At 44.2% G+C, this 24,571-nt stretch overlaps 1 protein-coding gene across 1 annotated transcript in view; it reads left to right on the top strand.

The window, feature by feature from the left end:
* Nucleotides 1-797: 797 nt before the first annotated feature.
* The window catches only part of PLCL1 (phospholipase C-like 1), a 38,994-nt gene continuing 15,220 nt past the window's right edge, over nt 798-24,571 (top strand). Inside the window, exons 1-4 of the mRNA XM_008936102.1 lie at nt 798-3,263; nt 5,056-5,259; nt 15,594-15,669; nt 18,934-19,043. Of these exons, the coding sequence (XP_008934350.1) occupies nt 843-3,263; nt 5,056-5,259; nt 15,594-15,669; nt 18,934-19,043 (2,811 nt within the window). The 5' untranslated portion in view covers nt 798-842. The remainder of the gene's footprint in view (nt 3,264-5,055; nt 5,260-15,593; nt 15,670-18,933; nt 19,044-24,571) is intronic.

Genomic DNA, 24,571 nt, shown 5'->3' with positions numbered 1-24,571 from the left:
GCTCCCACAAGAGCAGCCATGAGAGCTGTGAGATCGTGCATGCAGCAGAGATGGGCTTCTCAGCCTAGAGAGAACATCCTTGGCCAAAGGACACTGAAGTACACAGAGAAGAAAGCTGAGGTTCTCCTGGATGTGTATCTCAGGGGGCTGATGCATGGCTGTTGTTTGCTTTGGTTTTAGTTCTGACTGAGGTGTTCAAGGCTGCAGAATTGAAGCAGGACACTCATCTGCCAAGCACCAACATATCATATATGCTCCACAGACATGCTGACCCACCCCAGGCTCTCCTCCCAGCACTGTTTCAGAGACTTCGTCCCTTTTCCCATGTAGGCTGAGCCTCTTCTCTCATGCCTTTTTATCCCAAAGTTCCTCCTTTATTCATGGTATCTCTTAAATCCTGGTGAAAGCCACCCCACTGCAGTTTATGCAGACCTTAACCAGGTGCTGGAGCTTCCCATGAAACCTCTCTTCCTGTATATATCTGTTTTGAAAGTGTGTGAGACAGGCAGATACCACCTCCTGGCAGCTGAGATCTGCAAGGCAGTTGAATAGCTGCAAACATCACGCGTGAAAACTCGGTATCTCTAATGCTGCAGTCAGTCAAGTCGTGTAGCTCAGTATATTTTATAGTTCAGTAGGGAACTGAATTGTGGGAAGGGATTATATGTTGTGTTTTGAGGTTCAGAAGAACATGAATTATCTTTACATAAACATATTTTCCTCTATTATTTATGCATTTGTGGAACGACCAAAGGAAACGTACTCATTTTTTTTCTGTAATTATTTCACAGGATCCTTCAAACCAAAAATGTGGAAGAAAGAAAACAGTGTCCTTCAGCAGCATGCCATCAGAGAAGAAAATAAGCAGCGCCAGTGACTGTATCAGCTTCATGCAGGCTGGGTGTGAATTGAAGAAAGTTCGTCCAAATTCCCGGATTTATAACCGTTTTTTTACACTGGATCCTGACCTGCAGGCTCTTCGTTGGGAGCCTTCCAAGAAGGACCTTGACAAAGCCAAGCTTGATATTTCTGCTATAAAAGAAATCAGACTAGGGAAGAACACAGAAACATTCAGGAATAATGGTCTTGCAGACCAGATTTCTGAGGACTGTGCGCTGTCGATAATTCATGGTGAGAACTATGAGTCTCTTGACTTAGTTGCCAATTCAGCTGATGTGGCCAATATTTGGGTATCGGGGTTAAGGTACTTGGTTTCTCGTAGCAAACAACCCCTGGATTTGATGGAAAGCAGCCATAATACCCCCCGGTTTGCCTGGCTAAAAGCTGTGTTTGAAGCAGCAGATGTTGATGGTAATGGCATCATGTTAGAAGATACATCTGTGGAGCTAATAAAGAAGCTTAACCCCACCTTAAAGGAATCAAAGATTAGATTAAAATTTAAGGAAATCCAGAAGAGCAAAGAGAAACTGACAACACGAGTAACGAAAGAGGAGTTTTGTGAAGCGTTCTGTGAACTTTGCACAAGACCTGAAGTTTATTTCTTACTCGTGCAGATCTCTAAAAACAAAGAGTATCTAGATGCCAATGACCTCATGCTGTTTTTAGAGGCTGAGCAAGGAGTGACCCACATCACAGAAGAAATGTGTCTAGATATTATACGCAGGTATGAGCTCTCCCAAGAAGGGCGGTTGAAAGGTTTCCTTGCGATTGATGGATTTACTCAATACTTACTGTCCCCAGAGTGTGATATTTTTGACCCAGAGCACAAAAAAATTGTCCAAGACATGACACAGCCTTTGTCACATTACTACATCAATGCGTCCCACAATACGTATCTAATAGAAGACCAGCTCAGAGGGCCAGCTGATATCAATGGCTATGTCAGAGCTTTAAAGATGAGCTGTCGGAGCATTGAACTAGACGTCTGTGATGGCCCAGATAATGAGCCCATTATCTGTAACCGCAACAACATGACTGCTCCACTTGCCTTCCGAAACGTTATTGAGGTAATAAACAAGTTGGCCTTCTTTGCTTCAGAATACCCCCTTATTCTCTGCTTGGGCAACCACTGCTCAGTACAACAGCAGAAGGTAGTGGTACAGCACATGAAAAGGATCTTTGGAAACAAGCTCTACACGGAGGCACCTCTATCCTCGGAAGCCTACCTCCCGTCACCCGAGAAACTGAAGATGAAGATCATTGTGAAGGGGAAGAAGCTGCCCTGTGACCAGGATATATTAGAAGGAGAAGTCACGGATGAAGATGAGGAGGCTGAAATATCCCGGAGACTGTCAGAGGACTTCTCGAGGGAACCGAAGCTGATCTGGCTCTGCAGGGAGTTGTCTGACGTGGTGTCCCTGTGCAAGTCTGTCCGATACAAAGACTTTGAGACATCTATGAAATCTCAAAACTATTGGGAAATGTGCTCCTTCAGTGAGGCGGAAGCCAGTCGGATTGCAAACGAGTACCCTGAAGATTTTGTCAACTACAACAAAAAGTTTCTGTCCAGGGTGTACCCCAGTGCTATGAGGATAGACTCCAGTAACTTAAATCCTCAAGATTTTTGGAACTGTGGTTGCCAGATAGTGGCAATGAACTATCAGACCCCGGGGCCCATGATGGACCTACACACTGGCTGGTTCCTACAGAACGGGGGATGCGGATACGTTCTGAGGCCTTCGGTGATGCGTGACGAGGTGTCTTACTTCAGCGCAAACACCAAGGGCATTGTGCCGGGGGTCTCTCCCCAAGTCCTACATGTCAAAATAATCAGTGGTCAGAACTTTCCGAAGCCCAAGGGCGCGTGTGCAAAAGGGGATGTCATAGACCCCTACGTCTGCATAGAGATACACGGCATTCCCGCAGACTGCACCGAGCAAAGAACTAAAACCGTTCAGCAGAACAGCGACAACCCCATTTTCGATGAAAGCTTCGAGTTCCAGATCAACCTGCCCGAGCTGGCCATGATCCGCTTCGTCGTGCTGGACGACGACTACATCGGGGACGAGTTCATCGGGCAGTACACCATCCCCCTGGAGTGCCTGCAGCCCGGCTACAGGCACATCCCCCTGCGCTCCTTCGTGGGCGACATCATGGAGCACGTCACGCTCTTCGTGCACATCGCCCTCACCAACCGCAGCGGAGGCGGGAAGGCCCAGAAGCGCAGCCTCTCGGTGAGGATCGGGAAGAAGGCCAGGGAGTACACCATGCTGAGGAACACCGGCCTCAAGACCATCGATGACATCTTTAAGCTGGCGGTGCACCCTCTACGAGAGGCGACGGACATGAGAGAAAACATGCAGGTATGGCACGACTGCTGTGCGCGTTGGGGTGTCCCGAGGGTGGGGGTGGAGGTCCCGGTGTTGCTGCTGGTGGGGCAGACTTGCTGAAGCTGGTGGAGGCGGGTGAAGCTCCACACCCACAGCTATCGTCAGCCTTTAACTGGATATCGTAAGGCTGAAGGTTACAGGTGTTAACAAACAACCAAATGTCTAGACAGAAACGTTTTAAAAATCAATATGCCCTCTCTGTGTGCACGCTTTACTGCTCATTTTTGTCTGCGAAAGCAGAACTGAGGGTACATTTGTGTCCCCAGCACCGCATCCACCCGCCCATGCTGCTCCGAGAGCAGCCAGAGGCCACTGCGGCCAGGCACGTCTGGCCCAGGTGCCCAGCACCCTCACAGCAGCTGGGTTGGACCCTCGTGGTCGGCAGGAGGTGAAGTGGCAGCAGGACCAAAGGAGAACCAGCCTGCCTGGTGCTCTGCTCCATGGCGGAGGAGTCTCGGCGGGTTCGTTAAGGGGCGGCTCAATTCAGACGTCCAGGCGCTGCCTGGAAACAAAACTGAGTAGCATTAAACAATGAATTTTCTTTAATAAATAGCTGAAATCAGCCATAACAATCTCCTTGGTAAAGATACAGAAACAATTCATTTTTCTTCCTTGAAAACAGGAGAAGAGCGCATAGCACTTCATTGACCCCGCTCTTCTGGACGGAGTCTAAAGCAAATTAAGTGTTGGCAGCTGGAAAAGTTTACAAAATGACATAAGTTTTAAACCACTCCCGAAGGAATAGTCTCAAGCATATTTTTAAGAATGGGAAACTCTTCCCAGCCTTCTCTTTTCTGCAGGCTGTGACAGTCATTTAAGATGACTCCACCTTCTGTCCGTAGGTCAGGCACTATATGTGAAGTATATAAAAGAAAATAACTGGGAGACAGCATTAATGTGCCTTACAAGCAAAATTCCAGTACAAGATCTTTTCTCCTGGGGAATGCTTCATAAAGATAGAGTCGTTAGATTTAACTGCACACTAATGTGTTTGATTAATGAGAAAAGTCTCAATTAGCTGGGCATTTTCTGGACTGTTTTTTCAGCAAGATGTGGGGGAACATTCACAAGGTATGAGTTGTTAAAATATTCTCTTGCTTGGATTTTGTGCATGTAGTCACTCATTGTATGACTCAAGAAGCTAAATGATGAGGGCATGTCAGCCATACATCCTCTGAGTTGATAAATAAATAAATCCTGGCATGTTAGTTTAGTTTGACCTGTACATCCAGTATTGATTTTTCTTACATGTGACCCATGAAGGGGAAGGATTGTTTGTGTTTCTTTATGATGTGGTAATGCAACGCTGGAAACGAGTGGTTTTTTCCTGCTTGCCTTTCCCATGGGAAATATGAGGTCTGTCGAACTTGTTCTTGCTGGAGGATGATAATGACGGGAGAATGAGGCGATTACAGCATCAAAAGCAATTGGAGTCTGAACAGTTGGGTAGAGAAATAACATTTTAGGCTGATGGTTTAATATGCTGGGGACCAGAGCTCGTCCCTGTTGGGGCTGGATTTGCAATGCAAAGTAGCTGCAGAGCTGGCAGCTGGGATGCCCGGGCCTGGGGGAAAGCTGGAGAAGCAGCAGGGGGAGCAGAGGGGGCTGGCTGGGAATTTCAGCGTGCGCCAGCACCCCGGGGGCCGAGGGGCGGTGGGCAGCGAGTAGCGCTGCCCCGCAGCAGTGGGGACGAGGTACTGGCAGGCAGAGGGGACCGAGTGGCAAGTGAGTGTCGTGTGCTGGAGTGTTTCTCTTCCTTCCCCAGAACGCCATGGTGTCGGTGAAGGAGCTGTGCGGGCTGCCGCCCATCGCCAGCCTGAAGCAGTGCATCCTGACCCTGTCCTCGCGGCTCGTCGGCGCTGACAACGCCCCCTCCGTCACCCTCTGCATGAGGGACGCCTTTCCTTACCTAGAGCCTCTGGGCACCATGCCCGACGTGCAGAAAAAGGTCCTCGCCGCCTATGACCTGGTAGGTGTCCTGAACGGGCAGGTGGCCTTCACATGCCCATGAATGAGGCTCTTCAGATGAGTTGGCTGTGGAAAATTGTCCTCGAGTCACCAAAACGCCACAGTGGGCTTTTTGTTGTTGTTCTTTCTTGAAGTATGGTTGTGGCTAGCACAGGTTGGCACTTGAAGGCTCTGTTTACAAAAATAGCAGCAATTCAGCAGGTACTGGCGGGTCCTGGGGATGTGGGTGCTCCCCTTTGCTTGGCTCCCCTCAGAAGAGGGCGGGGCCCTTCCCAGGCAACACTGAGCTCTCCCTGCCACCTTTCAGCAGCACTGTTCAGTAATGCCCCTGTCCCTGAGCTCTCCCTGCCACCTTTCAGCAGCACTGTTAACCTTTGCCCCTGTCCCTGAGCTCTCCCTGCCACCTTTCAGCAGCTCTGTTCAGTAATGCCCCTGTCCCTGAGCTCTCCCTGCCACCTTTCAGCAGCTCTGTTCAGTAATGCCCCTGTCTCTGAGCTCTCCCTGCCACCTTTCAGCAGCACTGTTCAGTAGTGCCCCTGTCCCTGAGCTCTCCCCGACACCTTTCAGCAGCACTGCTCAGTAGTGCCCCTGTCCCTGCCAGACCAAGCCCATGCTGCTCTTGGGGAGGGCATGGCAAAGCTGGAAGGGAGTTTTTAAGACGTGTTTTTTTGCACAAGGGAAGTGAGGTCAGGATGCTACAGAAATACTTATTAGAAGGTAGAGAGACAAACCGAAGTCATTCCAGGTGAATGCTGCTGCTCAGCCTTGTATGACACGTGTCGCTGCTGCGGGCGGCTGAGCAGACAGCTGTGGGTGACTTCCAGCAGCAGCAGTTGCTGTCACATTGTGCCTCTCGGGCTGTGAGACTGCCCTGGAGCTTCCCATCCTTAGGAGAGAGACCGTCTGCAGCAACCGATAACAAGCCACAGAGTTTTGCAGACCCTGGCTTAAATGTTACACCATGACAACCAGACTAAATCATAGGGCATATCCAGTGCATGGCAGTTATTTCTGCAGCTTGGAAGGAATAAAATGGTGAATAATTGTGGGGGTATCAAATTCCTTCCAGAGACCCTGAAGTGTTGCAAAAAGTGATTTCAGCTTTGACCAGCTATTTAATCTGCTGAATGCTTGCCTCCCTTCCACCTCGTTTTTTTGCTGGTAGAATACACTTTTCAGGAGAAAATCTGCTTGGGGGGAAGAAGGAGACTCTGATGTTGATTAAAAGAGAAATACTAAAAATACTCTGAAATAACCCTTGGGATCCTTCCAGAGTGGTTTATGTTACTTGAAGGTGATTAAGTTGTGGTAATAAAATACCAGCTGTAACAATACCAGAAGGAGGATTTGCAAATCCCGTTGATTGCCATATTTTTAGATTGGACTTCTTTTGGATAGATGGGTTACATGGTGTGATGTCTGTCTGAAAGAGCAAATACCACATAAATAAAGAGATTTTTCTGCCTTTGGAGGCCTGCTTAATGGAGTTTTAACAGAATGATTATGTCACCTCTTATCTTTGTAATTATATACTGATGAGTACACATGGGACGTTTCAAGGCCTCCGTGAGCTTTGGAAACAGTTTTCCAATTTAAATAGGTGTAAGGCCTCTTTTGGATGCAGACAAAAACACTTGTATAACTGTTTTAAAAGTTTGCTCTCACATTTTTCTCTGGTGGGGAAGGTGTACTGTGAAAGTCAGGAGACAGTGCAGGGAGTTTAAAATCAGACGGCTGAGAAAGAGAAGGGAATTCTTCTGTGCCTATGTAAGGGTTCACTTTGACATGTAATTCTGGTTAATGGGAACACGATACTTGAAATTATTTTTACCTGCTTTATCTGGCTGGGACTGCCTCTTACTTTGCTGAAACTATTTGCTTTTTGGAAAAGCAAAAGCTGGATTTAATAAATGTCTTTGCTACAGTTTGGCTATTTGTCTTTTGAGGCAGTGCCAGCAGAAGAATATTGAAATCTGTTTAGCCTTTTCTGTGTTTAAAAAAAATTAACTATCTCTGTCAATCTTGATATTTGAAAATACAGTGTGGGGACAGCTTTGCAGTTTTAATGTTGAGAAAGGGCTCTTCCTTGCTATGGTGTTTTTAATGACCTGGTATAATTCAGGGTGTATTTCTTTTTAATAGTAGTATTTTTCTTTTTTTTTTTCTTTCTTTTGTGCAAATGAGAGCACAAGGAGTTGTTGGAAAGCAACATAAAATGTTTCAGGACTTTATTTTTATTCAAGATACACTACAGTTCAACCCTTTAAGGTGTTGATAAGTATGGCTTCAAGGAACTGGATCCACAAGTACTTGCTGCATGTCTTTAATTCCTCAGAAATGCCTCTTCACTTCAAAGCACTTTTTGGGTAAATAGGCCTAAGAGCAATTTTAAATGCATAAAATAAAAGCTGTTGATGTTGGCCTCTCTCTTGTATGAATGAGCTGTACTTCTTAATTCCTTTTACAGGAAAATGGAGAAAAGTTTGACCCAGCTCTCACAGAGGGAAGCTGTGATTGTAGGTCTGCCTCACTCACTGGGCTCCACAGCACAGGTAGCACGAGTGCAGAGCAAACCCTTCCTCACCACCTCCAAAACCACCACATATTTCACATTCTTTACAAAGTCTGCTTTGAAAATAATCCCTGATAAAAAACAACCCTAATAAGTTAGATTTTATATTTTTTTTCCCCCCTTACAGGAAATTGCCAACTAAACTTTTTTCTTTTCCTTCACCACAGAAAGTATGAACTCAGCCCGGGTGTTTAATGGGGCATGGACAGGGCTGACAGGCGAGGCAAAGGGAGGTGCAGATTCTTGGAGATGTGCCACAATGATCTGGAAAACAATTAACTGTCTGTTCCCTCCTGCTTGGCCTTTGTCAGCAGGCAGGGCAGACAAAGACCAGTTTGTGCAGTTTGTTTGTTTTTTTCCTGGGCAATTAATTTTACCATTGTGTTCCACATTAAATATTTTCTTTTGAGAGAGGCCTTATTAGAATAAAACTTAATGTGCTTCGTATAAGGAACTGGAATGAATTTTCAGGCTTTATTGTTTTTATTATGGTGCCATTGCAGCAGTTTAGTGGAACTCAGCTGCTGCTGTGTCCCGTGGAGGAAGAGGCTTCAGTGATGGGACTGAGTTGTACGGGAGTTTCTGCAGAGGAGAGCAGGAAATGGGATTTGCCAAAACCAAGAACATAAGGTGGATTGTTGACAATACACACAAAACATTTTTGGAAAGTATGTCAACTACCAGAAACACAGCTCAGAATGGTTTATTTCAACGTACAGCCTTGGTTGATACCACACATAGGGTATGGTGAGTGGATTCTGGTGATGTTGTCACTGATTCCCACATGTACATGCTAGGATAGTGTAGCAGGTCACTTACAGAGCTGTCCTTCAGACATTTCCTTTCCCATGGGGAGGGGCTTTCCCTCTCCCCTTGCTCCCCCTCGCTGGTGGCTGTGCAGGGGAAGATGCTCGCTGAGGTGAGCAGCACGCGCAGCGTGCCTTGTAACCTGTCAAACTGATGCTGCTGTTCATTGATCACACCTAAAAAAAAGAGATGCTCAATGTGAAGTGAGGGATGGGGCCCAGCTGGATCTGACAGGCAGCTGAATTATTCATTGCAAACAGTTATCCTGTGAAGTTAGGACTGTTTTTTTTTCGGTTGGGAATTGTTCACAAACAGATTGTGGTTTCTCTGTCTGCATGATATATTCATGTGCTGATGCAGGCATGCATGAACTCAGGGACACTTGTGCACTTTGCTTTTTGGTTATTGTTCAGCATTATTTTTCCTTCCAGATCAAGTGATTGAATCATTTACAAATCAAAAGCAATAAACAAGTGGTAATAAATGCTGTCAGTTGACTCAGTCTCCTGGTTCATGTGCCTACAGAAATTTTTCTGTAAAATCAGAAAAGAAGGTCCCCAAGTATCTTTCCATTTGTTTGACTCATAAACAACAAAAAATGTAAAAAAGGTTGAGCCAAGAAGCTATTTGTTATATTAACTCATATTGACAGTAACATTTTTCTCTGTATTCAAGCCTCTTTACTGAAATTGCTTAGGGACATGGTTTAGTGGTGACCCAGCAGTGCTGGGTTAACAGTTGGACTTGATGACTTTAAAGGTCTCTTCCAACCAAAACGATTCTATGATTATGTGATCTTATTGTTTTGGAGAAGACAGGTAAGGAAGGACAGCATGTCCATAGGTGCTGTTGAGAGATCATAGAATCACCAAATCATAGAACCATTAAGGTTGGAAAACACCTCTGAGATCAGTTAGGTAATGTCTCAGCCATGTGGAGATAGATTGGGGATTTTTGAGAAGAGATGTAACATCTGTGGTGCTGCTGGGGAGTATGTCTATCTGTTTAAAGGCAGTGGTTTTGTTGACACATGTATTGGTCCATGCACGCTAGCAGAAGTCTACAGAGATGAGCGTGGAGAGGAACTGCTGTTTCTTTGCTATTCTTTCAAGATTCTGTCTTTTTGGGTTTCTTTGTCTTGATCCAAGCATGACAACTCTTCATTCCCAAGGAGAAAGTACATTTTCCCAATTTATGTCAATGCAAAATTGCTAAATAGTTCTTTGTGAGCTTTTCCACTGAATTTCATACTTCAGCTGGGATCGAGTCATCCCCAAAGGAGCATTTTTCATAATTCTCTGAGCAGCTGAAGACAAGGGGTATTGCAGAGGAGAGCATCCACTGCCAAGGAGGTGTCACAATGCACTGACGTCAAACAGTCGAGTACATGGACGTTGTCCTGAAGCCATATGTGGTTTTTCCATCCAAAATTGGACATAAGATGGGAAAGCAATTACCCTGTTTCTTTCTCCCCTTCTTATAATTATCTCTGTCATTTACCCACCACTCTCACAGTTTCTCTCTCTGATAGCCCATGTCCCTTAGTACCTTTCAAGACAAGTCCTGCAAACACTTGGAACAGAGCTTTTCTTGCAGAGTGAAGTTCCAGTTGGGTACTTCAGCCACTCAGTTTTAGCATAAGCATATTGGAACCTGACCTCTCCCTGTGTTCCTCCACTGCTTCTGTTGTTTTACAGAGGACTGGTCTTCATGCACCAGCTCATATCCTGCAACACTGACACCATGTTTCCCCAGAAATATTTGTAACCAAAACAATGAATTGGGAGCTGAAGGTGAATTTTATTCAATTCCTTCTGCAGTTTGTGTCAATAAGGTATTTCAGATGTTTCCAGCTGATACAAACATCCCAGGTCACTGTTCCTCTTACTAGGCTATTCCAGGAAAAAGCTCAGATACAGAACCATGATTTGAAGCAGACTGGGACAAAGACAAGGTGGACTGGTGGCCAGTGTTCCTTCCCATGTCCTAGCCCCACAATGCTCGTCCTTCCTTTTTTTGCAGGACTTGCTGGCACATGATTGATTGCTTGGCTGTTTCTTCTCCCAGACTTCTGCAAGAAATGCTCAATGCTAAAGAGGCAATCCTAGGCAGATTTTCATGAGCTCAGTTTCTGCTGCAGATTTTTTTACAAATTGGTTCTATTTTTGTAACCTTTTATATTTTTGCTGGGGGAAATGTTACTCCTTACCCAGGCAGAACTCTTCGTTGTCAGTGAAAGGCGTAGGAGCTTGGGACATTGGCCTTGAGGAGACACTTGAGAGAAAACTTCTTTTGAGTTTGATCTTCAGTGGGTTTCTATTCAAACTCTGGAATATTTATGAGTGGATTCTTTGAAGTGTCCCTTTTCTATCATTTATCTTCCCAGCAGGAGCAGTGCTTTAATTTGCCACCAGGAGTTTCTTCTGTCCTTTTTTTATCTTTTTTTTTTATTTTAGTGGGACTTTCCTGTGTTAATTTCCTCTCCCTCTTTCAGTTGGTTGAATAATTTGTAGTGAAAGGAAGAAACTGGTCCCTATCACAGGAGTTCATTAAAGTAAGAAGAAATAACATTTTTTGTTCAGTTTATACTGATCCTATGGTTAACCTGCCTTTACTACAAACAATAAATAAGCCTATTAATTTCTTGTGGGTAAAAATACGATGCCCTCAGTCATAAGATACTTGAAATTTCACTTAAAATTTATTTATCTTTGGAATTAACGCTTAACAGAAGTGGCAAGTCTTTCTGCAAAGCAATGGGATTTTAAATTTGGTATTGCATGCTGTATTTAGACAGTAAAGTGAGGCAGGTCAGTTATTTTCAGCCCATGGTCCATTCCACTTCCTGGGTCACACAGGACAAGAGATCTCCTGGGTTTGTGTCTGCTCATGCTTCTCATGCTTTTGTGAGAAACCATCATGATATAACAGTGTGTTTCAGGTAGATTGAGATGAATCAAGTTTAGGCTTTTTGCCTTCAGCATTGCATAGGAATATTGAAATTAAATAAGCTGTTTTGCTGGAAAAACAAAGCCCTAATGTGTGCAGATGAGGCTTTGTGTTCCTCATTCCCATTAGTTTATTAAACGTGACATGTCCTTCTGGGATTTGTGCCATGTGCATCTCCTGTCAGTTTGAACCACCCCTTATTCACTACTTGTTGTGAGAGTTATTCCTGGTGCTGCAGCCCCTCCAGGAGGGTTAGCACCAGCACCCCCAGGCCTTGCAAGAATCTTTGGGAAATGCAAGTTGTCCTGAGCAATCCTGCTGACAACCTGCTGAAAACTTCCTCCCTGACTCCAAGTGGACCCAGATACCTGCATCCATCCTCTGGAGGTTGCTATTCAGTTTATTAAGCTGAGCATTCAGGAGTTAACACTCCAGTGGAGCAGGACTTTCCTGAGGGACTTCTCTTGCTCTTTGAGAGTCACCAAAGCGGGTTGCCACTTGGGAGCTGACATTACACAGCAGGCTGATGGGCTCCAGGCAGATGGCTGGGACTTACACAACTGCCCAAGAGCTCTGCTCAGCACGGGTCTGAGCAGAGTAAAGGTGCTTGGAAATTCATGCTGCAAACATCAGAAGGCTCAGGACACGTTAGTGGATTTCAAAATGTTACTAGCAAAACTGGGCTTGAAAATCTTAGGCTGTCATATGATTTATGGTGTTACCTTCCCAGCAGAAAATCTCACAGCCCCCCATGTTGTGTGTGGGGCTTCTGGTTCTTGTCTTGGCACCACAAGATGTAGATGACATGCCCAAGCAGGTTTTCAGATGTGATGCCAGCTGGAAAAGCAGGGGACCATTCAGACTGGGAGACCATAGACTCGTTTAAGAACCAGTGCCAAGAAAGACAAAGTATATCTAGATGCCATGACAGAGCACTGTGAGAGGGAGCTGTTGTTGAGCAGTAGCAAAGTCTCCCAGGGGCTGATGGACAGGATGAAGTGGAGGTGTCCATGGGCCATATGCTGCATCTCTGGGCAGCATCCTCCTCTGTGATCAGGAACCTGCCAGAACTGCTGCCTGCTGTCCTGTGTCCAGTAGGAAAGGATGTGTAGGGTCCTAGTTTCTAGCTGAGGCTCTTACCTGCTTTTACATGCATTAGATTGAATACTGATAAATGGTTAATGTTAATTCCAGTGAATAGTTACTAGTATCTTGATTTTTTAGGTGACCTTTACAAAGTTTACTTAATAAATGTCCCCCAAGCTGCTGCTGTAGGTGTAAGGGAAAATGTATCAGAGGGGAAAATTTAAAAAAAAAGAAAAGTGAATCTCTAGTGTCCCTTCCAACCTAAGTCATTCTAACATTCTATGACTTTCTGGTTAGGTTGGCTATTTGCTGAAGGTTCTATCAGTTCTGTTGCCAGGATTTGCACAGAATCCTTTCAAGAGTATTTGTTGTGGTGTGCTTTAAGAAAAGAAAATAACAAACCAAAACAAACCTCCAACCAAACCAAATAAAGACGCCCAAAACCCTACACTATAATTTTATTCCTGGTTAGCATTTACTTGCCTGTTGTACTTTTAGTTGTATGAATCAGTCTCTGGTTTTTCAAAGTGAATATCCTTGCACTTGCCCCTTGTTAGGGTCTTCTCCTGCATTAGAAGGTAGGATCTTATGTCTGCTGAACTGCACATGCAGTTGTTGTTGGGAGCAGGACCTGGTTTGCCATGGAGAGATACCAGGTCCTGCATGCTGTGTTGTCACAGTGAAGACACCACGGGCCAGCTGAAATCATGTATCTTAAATCATGTATTCTAACCAGTGCAATATTTCCTAGAGGAACCTGTGAGGGGGGTGCCAGGTGGCCACCTAAGGACATCCCCTAACCCCAGTCGCTGGGGTGAGGAACTCTGCATCCACTCTTGGGATTTGTCATGGGACAAGAGCTGCTGGTTTTTTGTCAAGATTGCAGCTGAGCAGGAAGACAGGAATGGGTTAAATTCTGCTACATGATCTGTTTTTGATTGTTTGTTCTTGCAGAGCTGAGAGCAGTGAGGCTTTGATGTCAGCATCAAAGGAGTAGGGGGCTGCTCTACCTGCACTGCAGTGAGGGAGAACTGACACCCTATTGCCACTTTTCTCTTAAAAACTGAATGTAATACCTTCATGCCTGAGAATCCTTAAAGAGGCATGCCAGAAACTCCTGGGACTGGGTCCAGTACCTGGAGGGAGATATGGTCAAACTTAGATGACAAAATATGATTCTCAAGTGTGCCTTTTTTGTGCATTGTAGGATAATTTCCTATGGCCATATGAATTATATATATATATATGTGTGTATATATATTATGTGAAAGACTCTCCCAAGTCAAGTTCTGCTTTAGAGATCTGAGCACAGGAGAGCTGGATGCTTCAGAGAAGCCAGAGGGTGGGTAGAAATTGTCATTTCTTTCTGCATGACAAGTGAAAATACGAAAGAGGAGAAAATCAACATGACGCACGAACAAGCAAGTAATAAGAGTGAAAGGCAGAGGATACTATTGAAAGTAATTTCAATCTCAGGCAATATCCACTGGCCATGTTCTGTTAAAAAACAATTTTGCACTCCGTAGGTGTATCAGGCTTTTTTCTCTCTGCCCGTGAAGCTGGTAATGGATTTTTTTTCCTCCACATTTTCTTGTTTATATCAAAGGCATAGATATTTTTATTAAATGCGGGCTCCTTTAATAGGTTTATTTAAAAATGAAGGTGGTGTGAGGAGCAGAATTTGGATCTGAGTTTCTCTGGAATTTGGAAGGTTAACTGTGACAAGTGGAAGCATCTCTCCTGCCTTGTGTCTGATGAAAACAATAAGACATGCTAATTTGCAAGTGTTCATTTAATACTGTTATTCTATCTTCCACTAAAATCACCCAAACCTACTGGTTGTGTTTTCATATTTAGTGTGTTTGAAAGTGGGAAGGCTTTTAGCAGTTGTAGCATCTTGGCAAAGCTTTTGGATGGCAGCTTCTGTAATTTCAGGATGTAACATTAGCCAGTATTCATTTTGCTTAATTTCTGATTGGCACTTCTCTCATGCTGCTTGGATTTGGTTGAGATTTGTGGTGTACATCCCAGGAGAGTGGGATTATTCTCAGGCATAGTTTGTTTTACAGCATGTTCTTGCCTTCTGTAACAGATGTGTGTGTGTATGGCAGAACATAGCATTGGAACAATTTGCTTGCTTGCCTGGGCTTCTGAAGGTTTTAGGAAGGTTTGTTCTCATCAAAGGAGAATACCATTTGCAAGAAAGGAGGCTCAGGAAACTTTTCACATAATGGACACTTCACCTGTTTGGTGTTAATGGGCTACTCTAGGAAGATACATAAATACAGATATCTCTTGAAACTTGTGGGTAGGCTTGTTGAAACGGCCTGCCTCTTTTGGTTTTGCTTCCATTTCTTTTAAACCTCAACAGAAATGTTGAGGATGGGATAGGGTTTGGATCTGAATTTCTCCAGAGAGAAACTCAAGAAATGCTGTAGCTGCCTGAATCACTGTAGTGTGTTGAGCTCAATACAGGCTTAAGTACCTCTTGAAATCAGAGCTATTCATGACTTGGTAACATTTTTGATAACCACTTATGTCAAGGACTATACTTATTTCTCCTTTTATTTTAAGAAAAATACTAATTAGAAAAGTCTGAGTTTCACATAGAATGACTTTTGTTTGTCTGCTAGCTCAGCTTTCTTCTGAAATCACTTGTGTTTCTTTCATGTTGTGTGCAGTGGTATCTCTACTGATGTAAAACAGGAATTCTTTAACTTCTGGAGTAAAACATTTTCTGAGCAACTATCTTACCTTGATACAGATCTGAGAGCTCTGATATGGAGGAATGATCCAGTCTTTACAGTGCTGCTTGCAGAGGAGAGCTCTTTTTAAGTTTGAACCTTTGTGCTTTTCTGTGCACTGCCTGTTGCAGGAAACTCTCATAATGCTGCCTTTTTTTCCCATTTATTTTCTGACAGATGATTCAAGAGAGCAGGGTTCTCATTGAGACTGCAGACATCACTCACGACAAGATTGTTCAGTGCCAGAAAGCAGGTAATCCTTCTTTATTGTGCAGCTCTGGGTGGGCCATGGGAAACAGTGTGCCATAATTTGCTTACAGTTTGTGATTAATGCAGCATCTTTGACCTGGTATTTAAGAGAGCATCCTGGCCTTTCCCTGGCAAACTCTGCCCTCCTGAAGGCTTATCCTCCACTAGCAATGCAGTCATGGATTTCACCTTAAAAGCTATTTCTCCATCTGCTCTACAGCTCTGAAATCTCTGACAGCATTTAAATTAGTCAAATGAACTAGAAAGACATGAAATGAAAAAGAGGCAGTGAGAAGGTATTCTGCCTTTAGACTTCCATCCTCTTCCACAGTCATTCCCTTAAGGACAGGGGAAGCAGGAGGTTTTTGACACTCAAGAGAACCAAGCTCTGTTGTCTACTTTTACTTACTTCTGCTGTTAGGTTTGTTTTAGATTTTGGAAATATATGCTAATACATTCCACTCTGTCACAGTGAGTCTGTGTGGCTATGGGTTATGTATGTCAGGTGCAGGGGCACAAACCACTGTGAGGAGCTTGAAGTACATCATGTGTTGGTGGTGTGTTGTACTGGATGTCTTTGTCTGGACTAGGGCTCTGCCTCGTGTGCACCAGCAGGAAGGGAAGAGGTGGTTTTCAGGGTGGTAGAAATCACCAAAGTGTCTGGGATTCACAGTTCAGGTTATTCATGCAAACCCCTCTTCATCACTTGTTCAGGATAGCAGGCTAAACTTGGAACTGGGACGTGAATCCTGTAGTTCCCATTGACACACAAGAATTAGCCCTGCTGGAGAGGTAGGAGTCCACATTTGGCAGTGCTAATCTACAAATACATCCATCAGCTTTCAGGTGTCAGAAACCATGCTGAGGACATACACACGTTGTGTTTCTGTCAGGGTTTTACACTGCAGAAATTAAATTTCTTTCCTGTTCTTGTGGTTGTTCACTGCACCTTTTTACCCTGTAGCAAGCCTTGAAGGTCAGTGATGCACACCCTTGCTACTTCATTCCATTTGTGTTCTTAGGCATAGTCTTCTGGGACCACAACAATCCTAAATACTTTTGTTTCTGATAGGCATTTTGGGATTTGGCAAGTGACGCAGGCTACAAGCCATTTGCTTCTATTAAATGTAAATAATGAATGACACTGGTGTTTTACAAATGCTTTAATTCATCTTTTTAATTAGAGGAAATCTGGAAACTCTTTCGATAATGGCATTGAACTGATTTTTATGTGATGGAAGAGCAGGGTGGAACTTTGTTGTTGCTCTTTGAGCCGTGCTGACGCTGTAGGGTAGCAAAGGGAGGAGAGACAAGCAGTTATGGCTTGATGGGTTTTGTGGGCCTCATCTTGTGTTGTGCCTTGGCTTCTGTGTATCTGCATAAGCAGCATAAATGACCTCAGCCCAAAGCCTTCATCAGGTGCAGAGGGTTTAGGGATGGGATAGTGATGGAAAAATGCAGCACTGGGGGGTCTTTCTAGATGCTCTAAATTAATAGCACTACTTTGGACTAAATTATCAGCAACATCAGCCAGCTTTCTGCCCACCCTGCTCTTGTGTACAGAAAGAAGAACCCGTTGCCTGGGCAGTGGAGGCTTTGTGAGCAGAGATGTGTGCAGAGAAACTGGTGCAAGACCATGCCATCATACCAGTGCCCAGAGCTCCACACACTCCCCCTCTCTTGCCCTCCCCCAGCAAAAAGATTAATTTATCGAGTTTGTTCTCTTTGCTGCTGTCTCTACTTGTATTGTCATTTGGTTTGCTTTGTTAACCTTAAAATACATTTTTTGATTAAGGAGAAGGCTGGAGAGGTATGAAGTGCTCTTCTGAAGACTCAGGATTTAGACAGAGGAAAAGAGTAGGGGAGAGAGGATCACTCACCACGCTCACTTGCAGATTAGTTTGGTGCAAATGTTACTCAGGCAAACTGTTAAATAACATTTTCAATGTGGCAATTTTCAATGTGGCAAGACGAAGCACTCAAAATTCAGAGTTGTCAGAGGTACAATTGCCTGTGACCTTGTCCTTCACCTCACCCCAGTCTTGCTCCCTTTGAACATGTGTTCCCAGCAGACCTCTGCTTCACACCCTAGCTGTTGTGGTCCTGGTTCCCTGTGCCTCAGGGTCCTACCCATTCCCACAGGTGGCTTCTCAGGTGGCTGGGTTTGTTGTTTGTTTGGGTTTTTTTCACGTGCAGTCTCAGCCCAATGCACTGTAGTCAGCAGCAGTTTGGAGGGGTGAACTGCTCAGTGTTTTAGTTGGTGCCTCTAACATGTTTGTGGCTCCCTCTCTTTGGGGCAGCACTGTCTTCAAGTTACAGGTAGGGAAGTGAGGTCCAGAGGGAAAAATAAGTCTCCCAGGAGTGCTTTGGGCAAGCTATGCTGATGGCAAGGCTGCCTTGGGCTCCTGAAGGACTGACTCCTCCTGCAGCCCGGTGAACAGCTCTGCGCATCTGCTCCATGCAGGTGTTCTCTTGATGGGCATTTCTGTCATGGCATTTCCATGAAACTCCAATTTGCAAGTGGCATTTGCCTTAAAACATTAGGGAGGGGAGAGCTGTGAAACAGCTGGAGGCAGAGCTTGGCTTGTTCAGCCAAGACGAGATTCAGACTTTTTGGAGTGGTTTAGTGCCAATTTGGCCTTTGTAAGGTAGAAGTTAAGGGAACATAAGCAACTCTATCTCCTTTTTTTCTCTTAATCCAGACCAGACTCTGAGGAATGTTTGCATACATTGTACAGATAGTGTTGAATTGGTTGGCCTAATTGGATTCCTTAAGATTTTTAATATGCTCCCAGATTTCTTGCAGTCTTGCATCCAGCAATGGATTTGCAGACGTTTGCCACAGAAACTAGCAACGAAATGCAGCATTTCCAGGGCTTTTGTTGGAAGTGTCAGTCCTCCAGGCTGCAGGAATAGCAATCCTGTGATTAGCAGTGTGTATTTCTGCTGTAATTTATCACTGTGGGGTACAAGGGCTTTTCCGTATGACTGATGAAGATTAATGAGGACCTGTGCATTTGGGTCTGTATTTGCTGTGCTGAACAGGTATTTCCACGTCTGTAAGGCTGCCTTCCAGGCTACAAAATCATCTCTTCGAGGAGGTGAGGAGTGATTGCCTTTTGCTGCAGTATTGCCAGCAATGCAGACTGCCAGCAGAAGTGCTGAAGGAGTGTTTGTGGGGGTGCCAGGCGTGTGCCTGGGGGGGAATCCAGCACTGGAAAGGAGAGTTACGTACAAAGTTAAAAAAAATATAAATCTGTGTTTTTAGGAATGGAATTCCACGAAGAGCTTCATAACCTCGGGACAAAGGAAGGTTTGAAAGGAAGAAAATTAAGCAAAGCCATCGAGAGTTTTGCATGGAATATCACAGTGCTGAAGGTAAGCACAGAAAGTACCACTTCTTGTCTTCTATTAACTTTATAAACAAACCTTTGCTCTTTTAGCTCATCTATTTGGAGTCTAATACTGAAGCAACTTTTAAATTCATTTTTTTTTAACAGGATGTATAAATTACTCCAAATTATTGAGATTTATCAAATATATCTAATTGCACCTCTTGTTTGGAAGCTGTGGAAAGGAGATTTTTGTAAGCCTGAACAAAAAAGGAAGGATAGCTTGTGGGTTCTCTGCTCAGGGACCTGTTTGTGGCTGTCTGTTCTGCCCCTTGCACCCTGAACGTGACATGTTTGAGGTCACAGTGTCTTAGATACTTGTTTTGCAAAATGAGGACTGCAGTGTCTCTTTGGGAAGGGACAGGGTGGAGTGGGCTGTCGTGAAAAAACACAAGGAGTATTATAGATCCTGTAGGAATGTCAGGGTTGTATTTCAAATTTGGAGTCCTATCCAAACAGCTTAAAAAGGGATTTTCATCCCTCCATCCCGGCCTCTCAGTGACACACTGTGTGGTGAGCACATTGCTCACTGGGCTTTAGCTACTGGTTCAGCACCAGCCAGCCACAAATTGTGACAGTAACTGATGTCTGAGCCTGGGTCAAGTTACCCAGGGACAGCTGAAGATGGAAAAAGGAGAGGATCTGTTGCAGCCACAGCAGACAGTAAGGCAAGGACCCGAGCCAAGCATTCAGGTTGTTAGCATTCAGCTCACACCTTCTTTCGGAGCCTCATTTCCCACCTTGCTCTGGTAGATCACACTTTGATTTCCCCTCACTTTCCCCCTGCTGCTCCCTCCCTCCTGCTCCCATTAAGCAGGCTGCCCTGTCTGACAGCATCTCCCTGTGACACCCCAGTGCCTTTCCCTTCACTGGCAACCCAGGGTGAGCCAGCTGATGAGAGGGAATTTTTACAAATTTCCTCATCAACTCTACACCTAGATGTAACGTGCAGCAGTGGGTAGCAAGAGTAGGAGGAGATGCATCCTTCAGCATCATGGAGCTGGAAGGAGCACGAAAATATCTTGAGCAGGAGAGGGGAAAAAGGAGCTGGGAACAGAGAGGCTGAGGGACAAAAATGGGTAGGAGAGGACATTGGTAGTAGAGAAAGGTTAGAGAAGACTTGAGGGACACCTGTGGTTCCTTACTTATGTTGATTCACCATAAGAAGTAGGGAAAGTGAGTAATGGAGTCAGTGTAGGCTCAGTTAATAGGACCTCCGATGAAGAGAAAAGGCAACCAGTTCAAACATGATGGAAGGGAGTGACCTTCTCCATACAGCATAATTGAGGCAAGTAGCTAAAGAGGACCAAAAAAAAAAAAAAAAAGCACTATGCAGTTCTGAACATTAATCTGAACTCCTTTAACTATGTTAGGTAAAAATAAATGCCTTCTGATCAGTGTCACTCTAAACAGGGCTACTCAAAACTTTTCAATTTTTTTCCATTTGTCAAGTGAGAAGTTTGAACCTCTGAGGGTGACCTGTTATTAATGAAGGTACAACTGAGGTATAAGAGAAACATTTTCCATGAAAAATAATTGCTGCCTAGCACATATTGTCAACATATTAAAGAGCATTTCAAAGTTCTAGTCAAGGTCAGGTAATAATTGACATGTTTCATTTCTAAGCCACAGCTCCTTTTTACCTTTCTCACATAATAAAATATTAACAGAGTTTGTGGAACTACCCATGGGTATAAATACACATGAAACACCTTTTTATTCTGACTGAAGTCCAACTCAGCAGTGATATTACACAACAGGTAATGTGGTTGTACCTCAAGTATCTGAGACCATTGGTCATGCTTCTTATGTTTCAACTTTTTTTTTCTTAAAGAACACTGCATTCAGTGACCCTGCCCATGACAAACCTGTTTGCTGGTTACAGCTGCATCTTGTGTTTGGTACTGACTCTCCCCTCTGTGCTGGTGAGAGCTCCCCAGGAGGATTTGGTGAGGAGACACCAACAACCCTGCCCTGCTCAAGCCATCGATGTCCTCTGTACATCTAGCATCAGGGTGGTCACTCCAAATGTGTTTCACTAGATGCTGGCATAGTGATGTAAAAAAAGGGAAAAATAATAGCCCTGAACATCTCACAAAAGCATCAGCTGCTTTATGCTGCACGAGGTGAGCGAGTGGCACGGCGCTGGTGGGAGAAAGTCTCTTTGTGTGCTCAAGGTTGTTGGAGGCAATTACATCATGCAGCAGTAGTCAGTGTGTGTGAGGTGCCCGTGAGTGGTAGCAGGTATTATGTTGTGCTTGTGCCTGCGAGATGATTAATAATCTTTTCCCAGGCTAGTGAAGCCAAGGCATATTTAATTAATGTATTTCTTTATGAAGACTCATTGCAGTAGGTAAGCTTTGAATACAAAGAGGGGATGCAGTAAGAAATGGCTACTGGCAAGATCTTTAAGTAGTTACAGAATGCAAGATTAAAGTATATTTTATAAAACTCGTAACTGTGGGCATTCTTCATGTTTAAAAGGGCCCTGAGGTAGTTTTAAGAGGTGTCTAATGAGACTGAATCAAAATAATATGTCATTTTCTTCCTTAGTTTATTTAAACATAATTACATGTTAACAATACCTACTGGAAGGGCAAACTGTTGGCCAGAACATAAAAATGTTAGTAAGAAAAGGGATATTATACCTTTGTGACAGTCAGCTTCGATATATGTGCACATTTTTGAAGTGTTGCATCTTCTCATTTGGCCCAATATTGTGTAAAATACTGCCAGGCTCACAGGCAGTCATACTGAGAGGCACAGCATCAGTACCCTAGACAGAAGGATCATGTTCTCAAGCAACATTACAGAAATGGTTATGATCCCAAATTCAGTCTGGCTTTCATTTTTATTGCCATACACCACTATCTATGTGCCTCTGTTTTCTTTTCCATATTTATTTAAGTGCCAGTGAAATAGCAGAGTAGTAGTAATGGTAGCAAAGCAAAAAAAAAAGGTAGCAAAGCAAACCAAAACCTCGTGGGGACCACGGTGCTGGGAACTGTTTCATCCTGATGAGCACACAAAGACCTTTCGCTTGGACGACCCTCGCCTGTGGGTTCACCATTCATTTCCAGGAGACACTTGCCTGTTTAAAATAGGTGACTATCCATTTCACAGGGTGAAGGGGTTCAGCTGGGTGTGTGGGCTCGTGCCTGCTTTCTGTATGGGCGACGTGCAGGCAGGGCCACCTCGGGTCTGCCCCCGGCCAGCTCCCCTGCCACCTCTCCTGGGAACCTTCTGCCCACTCCATCTGCCTCTCCCATGGGATCTTGTCCCAAGCGTTTCCCAGTAACTTCCAGCATCTGTCACATGTGGAAAACACTGATGTGATGGCTGCTCTGTGAGGTTTTGAGAATGTTTGGGAAAAAAAAAAACATTTGTAGCCTGCAAACCTGCTCTTCTTGTTGAGACAAAACTGCAGCAGACTACTGGGAGGTATTTCCTTGGACAAAGGAGCTGGGACCTGCCCGAGTCCCACAAGCCTGGCAAGGAAGCCAAGTGAAGTTTGAGAGTGTTGTGGATGTGCTCTGTCTGCAGACATATTTTGCTGGGCTATTTGAGCCTTGGTGGATCAGCACACACACAAATCTAGGAACAGCACCACCAGGTACTTGCCTGCGTGTTGGTCATAAATGTCTGTATAGTTAAAACACCAACATGCTCACTTAGTTATAGACAAAACGTGGGAAGACAAAGATAAAATGGCTTTTACTGGTTTTGTTGTCTGCTGAAGGGGAGAATACCCAAGTGTTTTAATCTAGTCTCTCCTCTGAAATCCATTCATGATTTTTCTAAGTCTTTTTTACTGCCCGTGATAAGATTTTGCCTCTGTTGCCATGTGTTCTGTCTTACTGGGGCCCCAACTGCTAGTGCATGCCACAAGACATCAAGTGGTTAAATTTTCAGGCATCATTTCAGCACCTGTCCATGAGTGTATCTGCTGATTATCCTTCATTTAAATTAATGCTGATTAGATATCTAAAGAGAGAGGTTGCTGAATGCAGGAGGCATACAACTATTTAATTGCTAATGCAGTTCACTCTTTGGGGGAGAAGTCAACAATTTCATGATGCAGTTGTGATCAGTGTTAGTTCTGGTGTGAGTGTTTTCACGCAATGAAACTCTGCACAAATAGCACTTCTGGAGGGGATGATATCCACAAATAACTTGTTTCTTTATCACAATCATTTGTGACAGTCAGCCTTCAGTTGTTTGGGAAACTTGCAGCATCCAGACCTTTCACTTCAGTAGCAGAGCCCCAAATGTGCACTTTGAGGGTACTTGAGGAGATAAAAGCTTGGATTTATCCAAAGTAATCCAAAAGCTTGGGAAGCTTTGGATTTCTGGAGGTTATACATACAGGCTATCTGGCTTCACCTCACCTGAGATGAATTTAGCATCCATACAAGGTATTGGTTTTCTTTAGGAAAAAAGCAATGTGTCAGACAGTGATTGTTACTCTAAAGCCCTTTGTGCAAAATGGTACCACACAGAGTTGCTGGTGGTCTTTGGAAGAACTAGGTCCATTCAAAGGCTTAATTTAAGGATTATTACAGTGCACTACAGGAGTGTTTTTTAATGGATACTCTACATTACTCTTAAAACCATCTTGTAAGTAAGATTTATTTGAGTCTTTTCACATCAGTCTTTTTTCGTGCAGTTAGGCAAGAACCATGGCTTTGCTCCTTGGCATACTACAGAGTGGTCAACAGAGCAGTGTGACAGAATCTTGGGGACGTTTTGTGTAATTAAGGACAATGATAACAATATATTCTACTGCAGGTCCTATAATTGCTGTCAGAGGATCTGTAGGACAATTCAAACTGTCCAGATCTTGAGCCAAGAGCACAGTGAATTCACCAGCCACTCTAGAGCTGCTGTATTCCATGTACCATATATTTCTTTCCCTTTAAGTGTCAGGCTTTTCCCTGCACCCTGAAAAATTCCTCATATCTCCAGTCCCTCCTTTTCCCAGCACATTTCTGTGGACATAAGCACATTGGTGCTCAATTTGTGCGACTGCAAAAAGAGATTAAGTATAAGCTATAGTGTCTTAGCAACAAATTCTTGTGATTTGCTGTCATCTTGTGACAGTGATAGTCCAGCAAGAGCAGCAGGCAGGAGCAGTTTGTGTGGCACAGAGACTTTATGCTTGCCTTTAAATGCTGGGCTTAGTGTATTATTTTATGTCTACTTGTCTCCAGATCTCCCTAGATAAATATGTTTTGAATGCGATTACCTCAAAGGCTCTTTTTCTGGAGAGGTTAAATGCCTCTCCTGCTGTCTAGTCCCCACGTTGTTTGCATTTCCTTTGTTCATGTAGTTCAGAGTGGTGCTGGTAACTTTTAAACCTCTGCAAACTCTGTGCCCTGGCCACTTTTGAGTGATGTGCTGCCTTACTCTGAGACCTGCTCAGCTACAGCTGAGATGGGCTGAGCCAATCGGTCTTTGATGGAGTATGAGGAAGTGCAGAGCTGCTCTAGTTATTCAGGTAGGAACTAGATCAGT

The sequence above is a fragment of the Merops nubicus genome, unplaced genomic scaffold (assembly GCF_000691845.1).
Source record: "Merops nubicus isolate BGI_N331 unplaced genomic scaffold, ASM69184v1 scaffold9312, whole genome shotgun sequence".
NCBI classification, from domain to species: Eukaryota; Metazoa; Chordata; class Aves; order Coraciiformes; family Meropidae; genus Merops; species Merops nubicus.
This window is presented reverse-complemented; position numbering and strand designations above follow the sequence as displayed.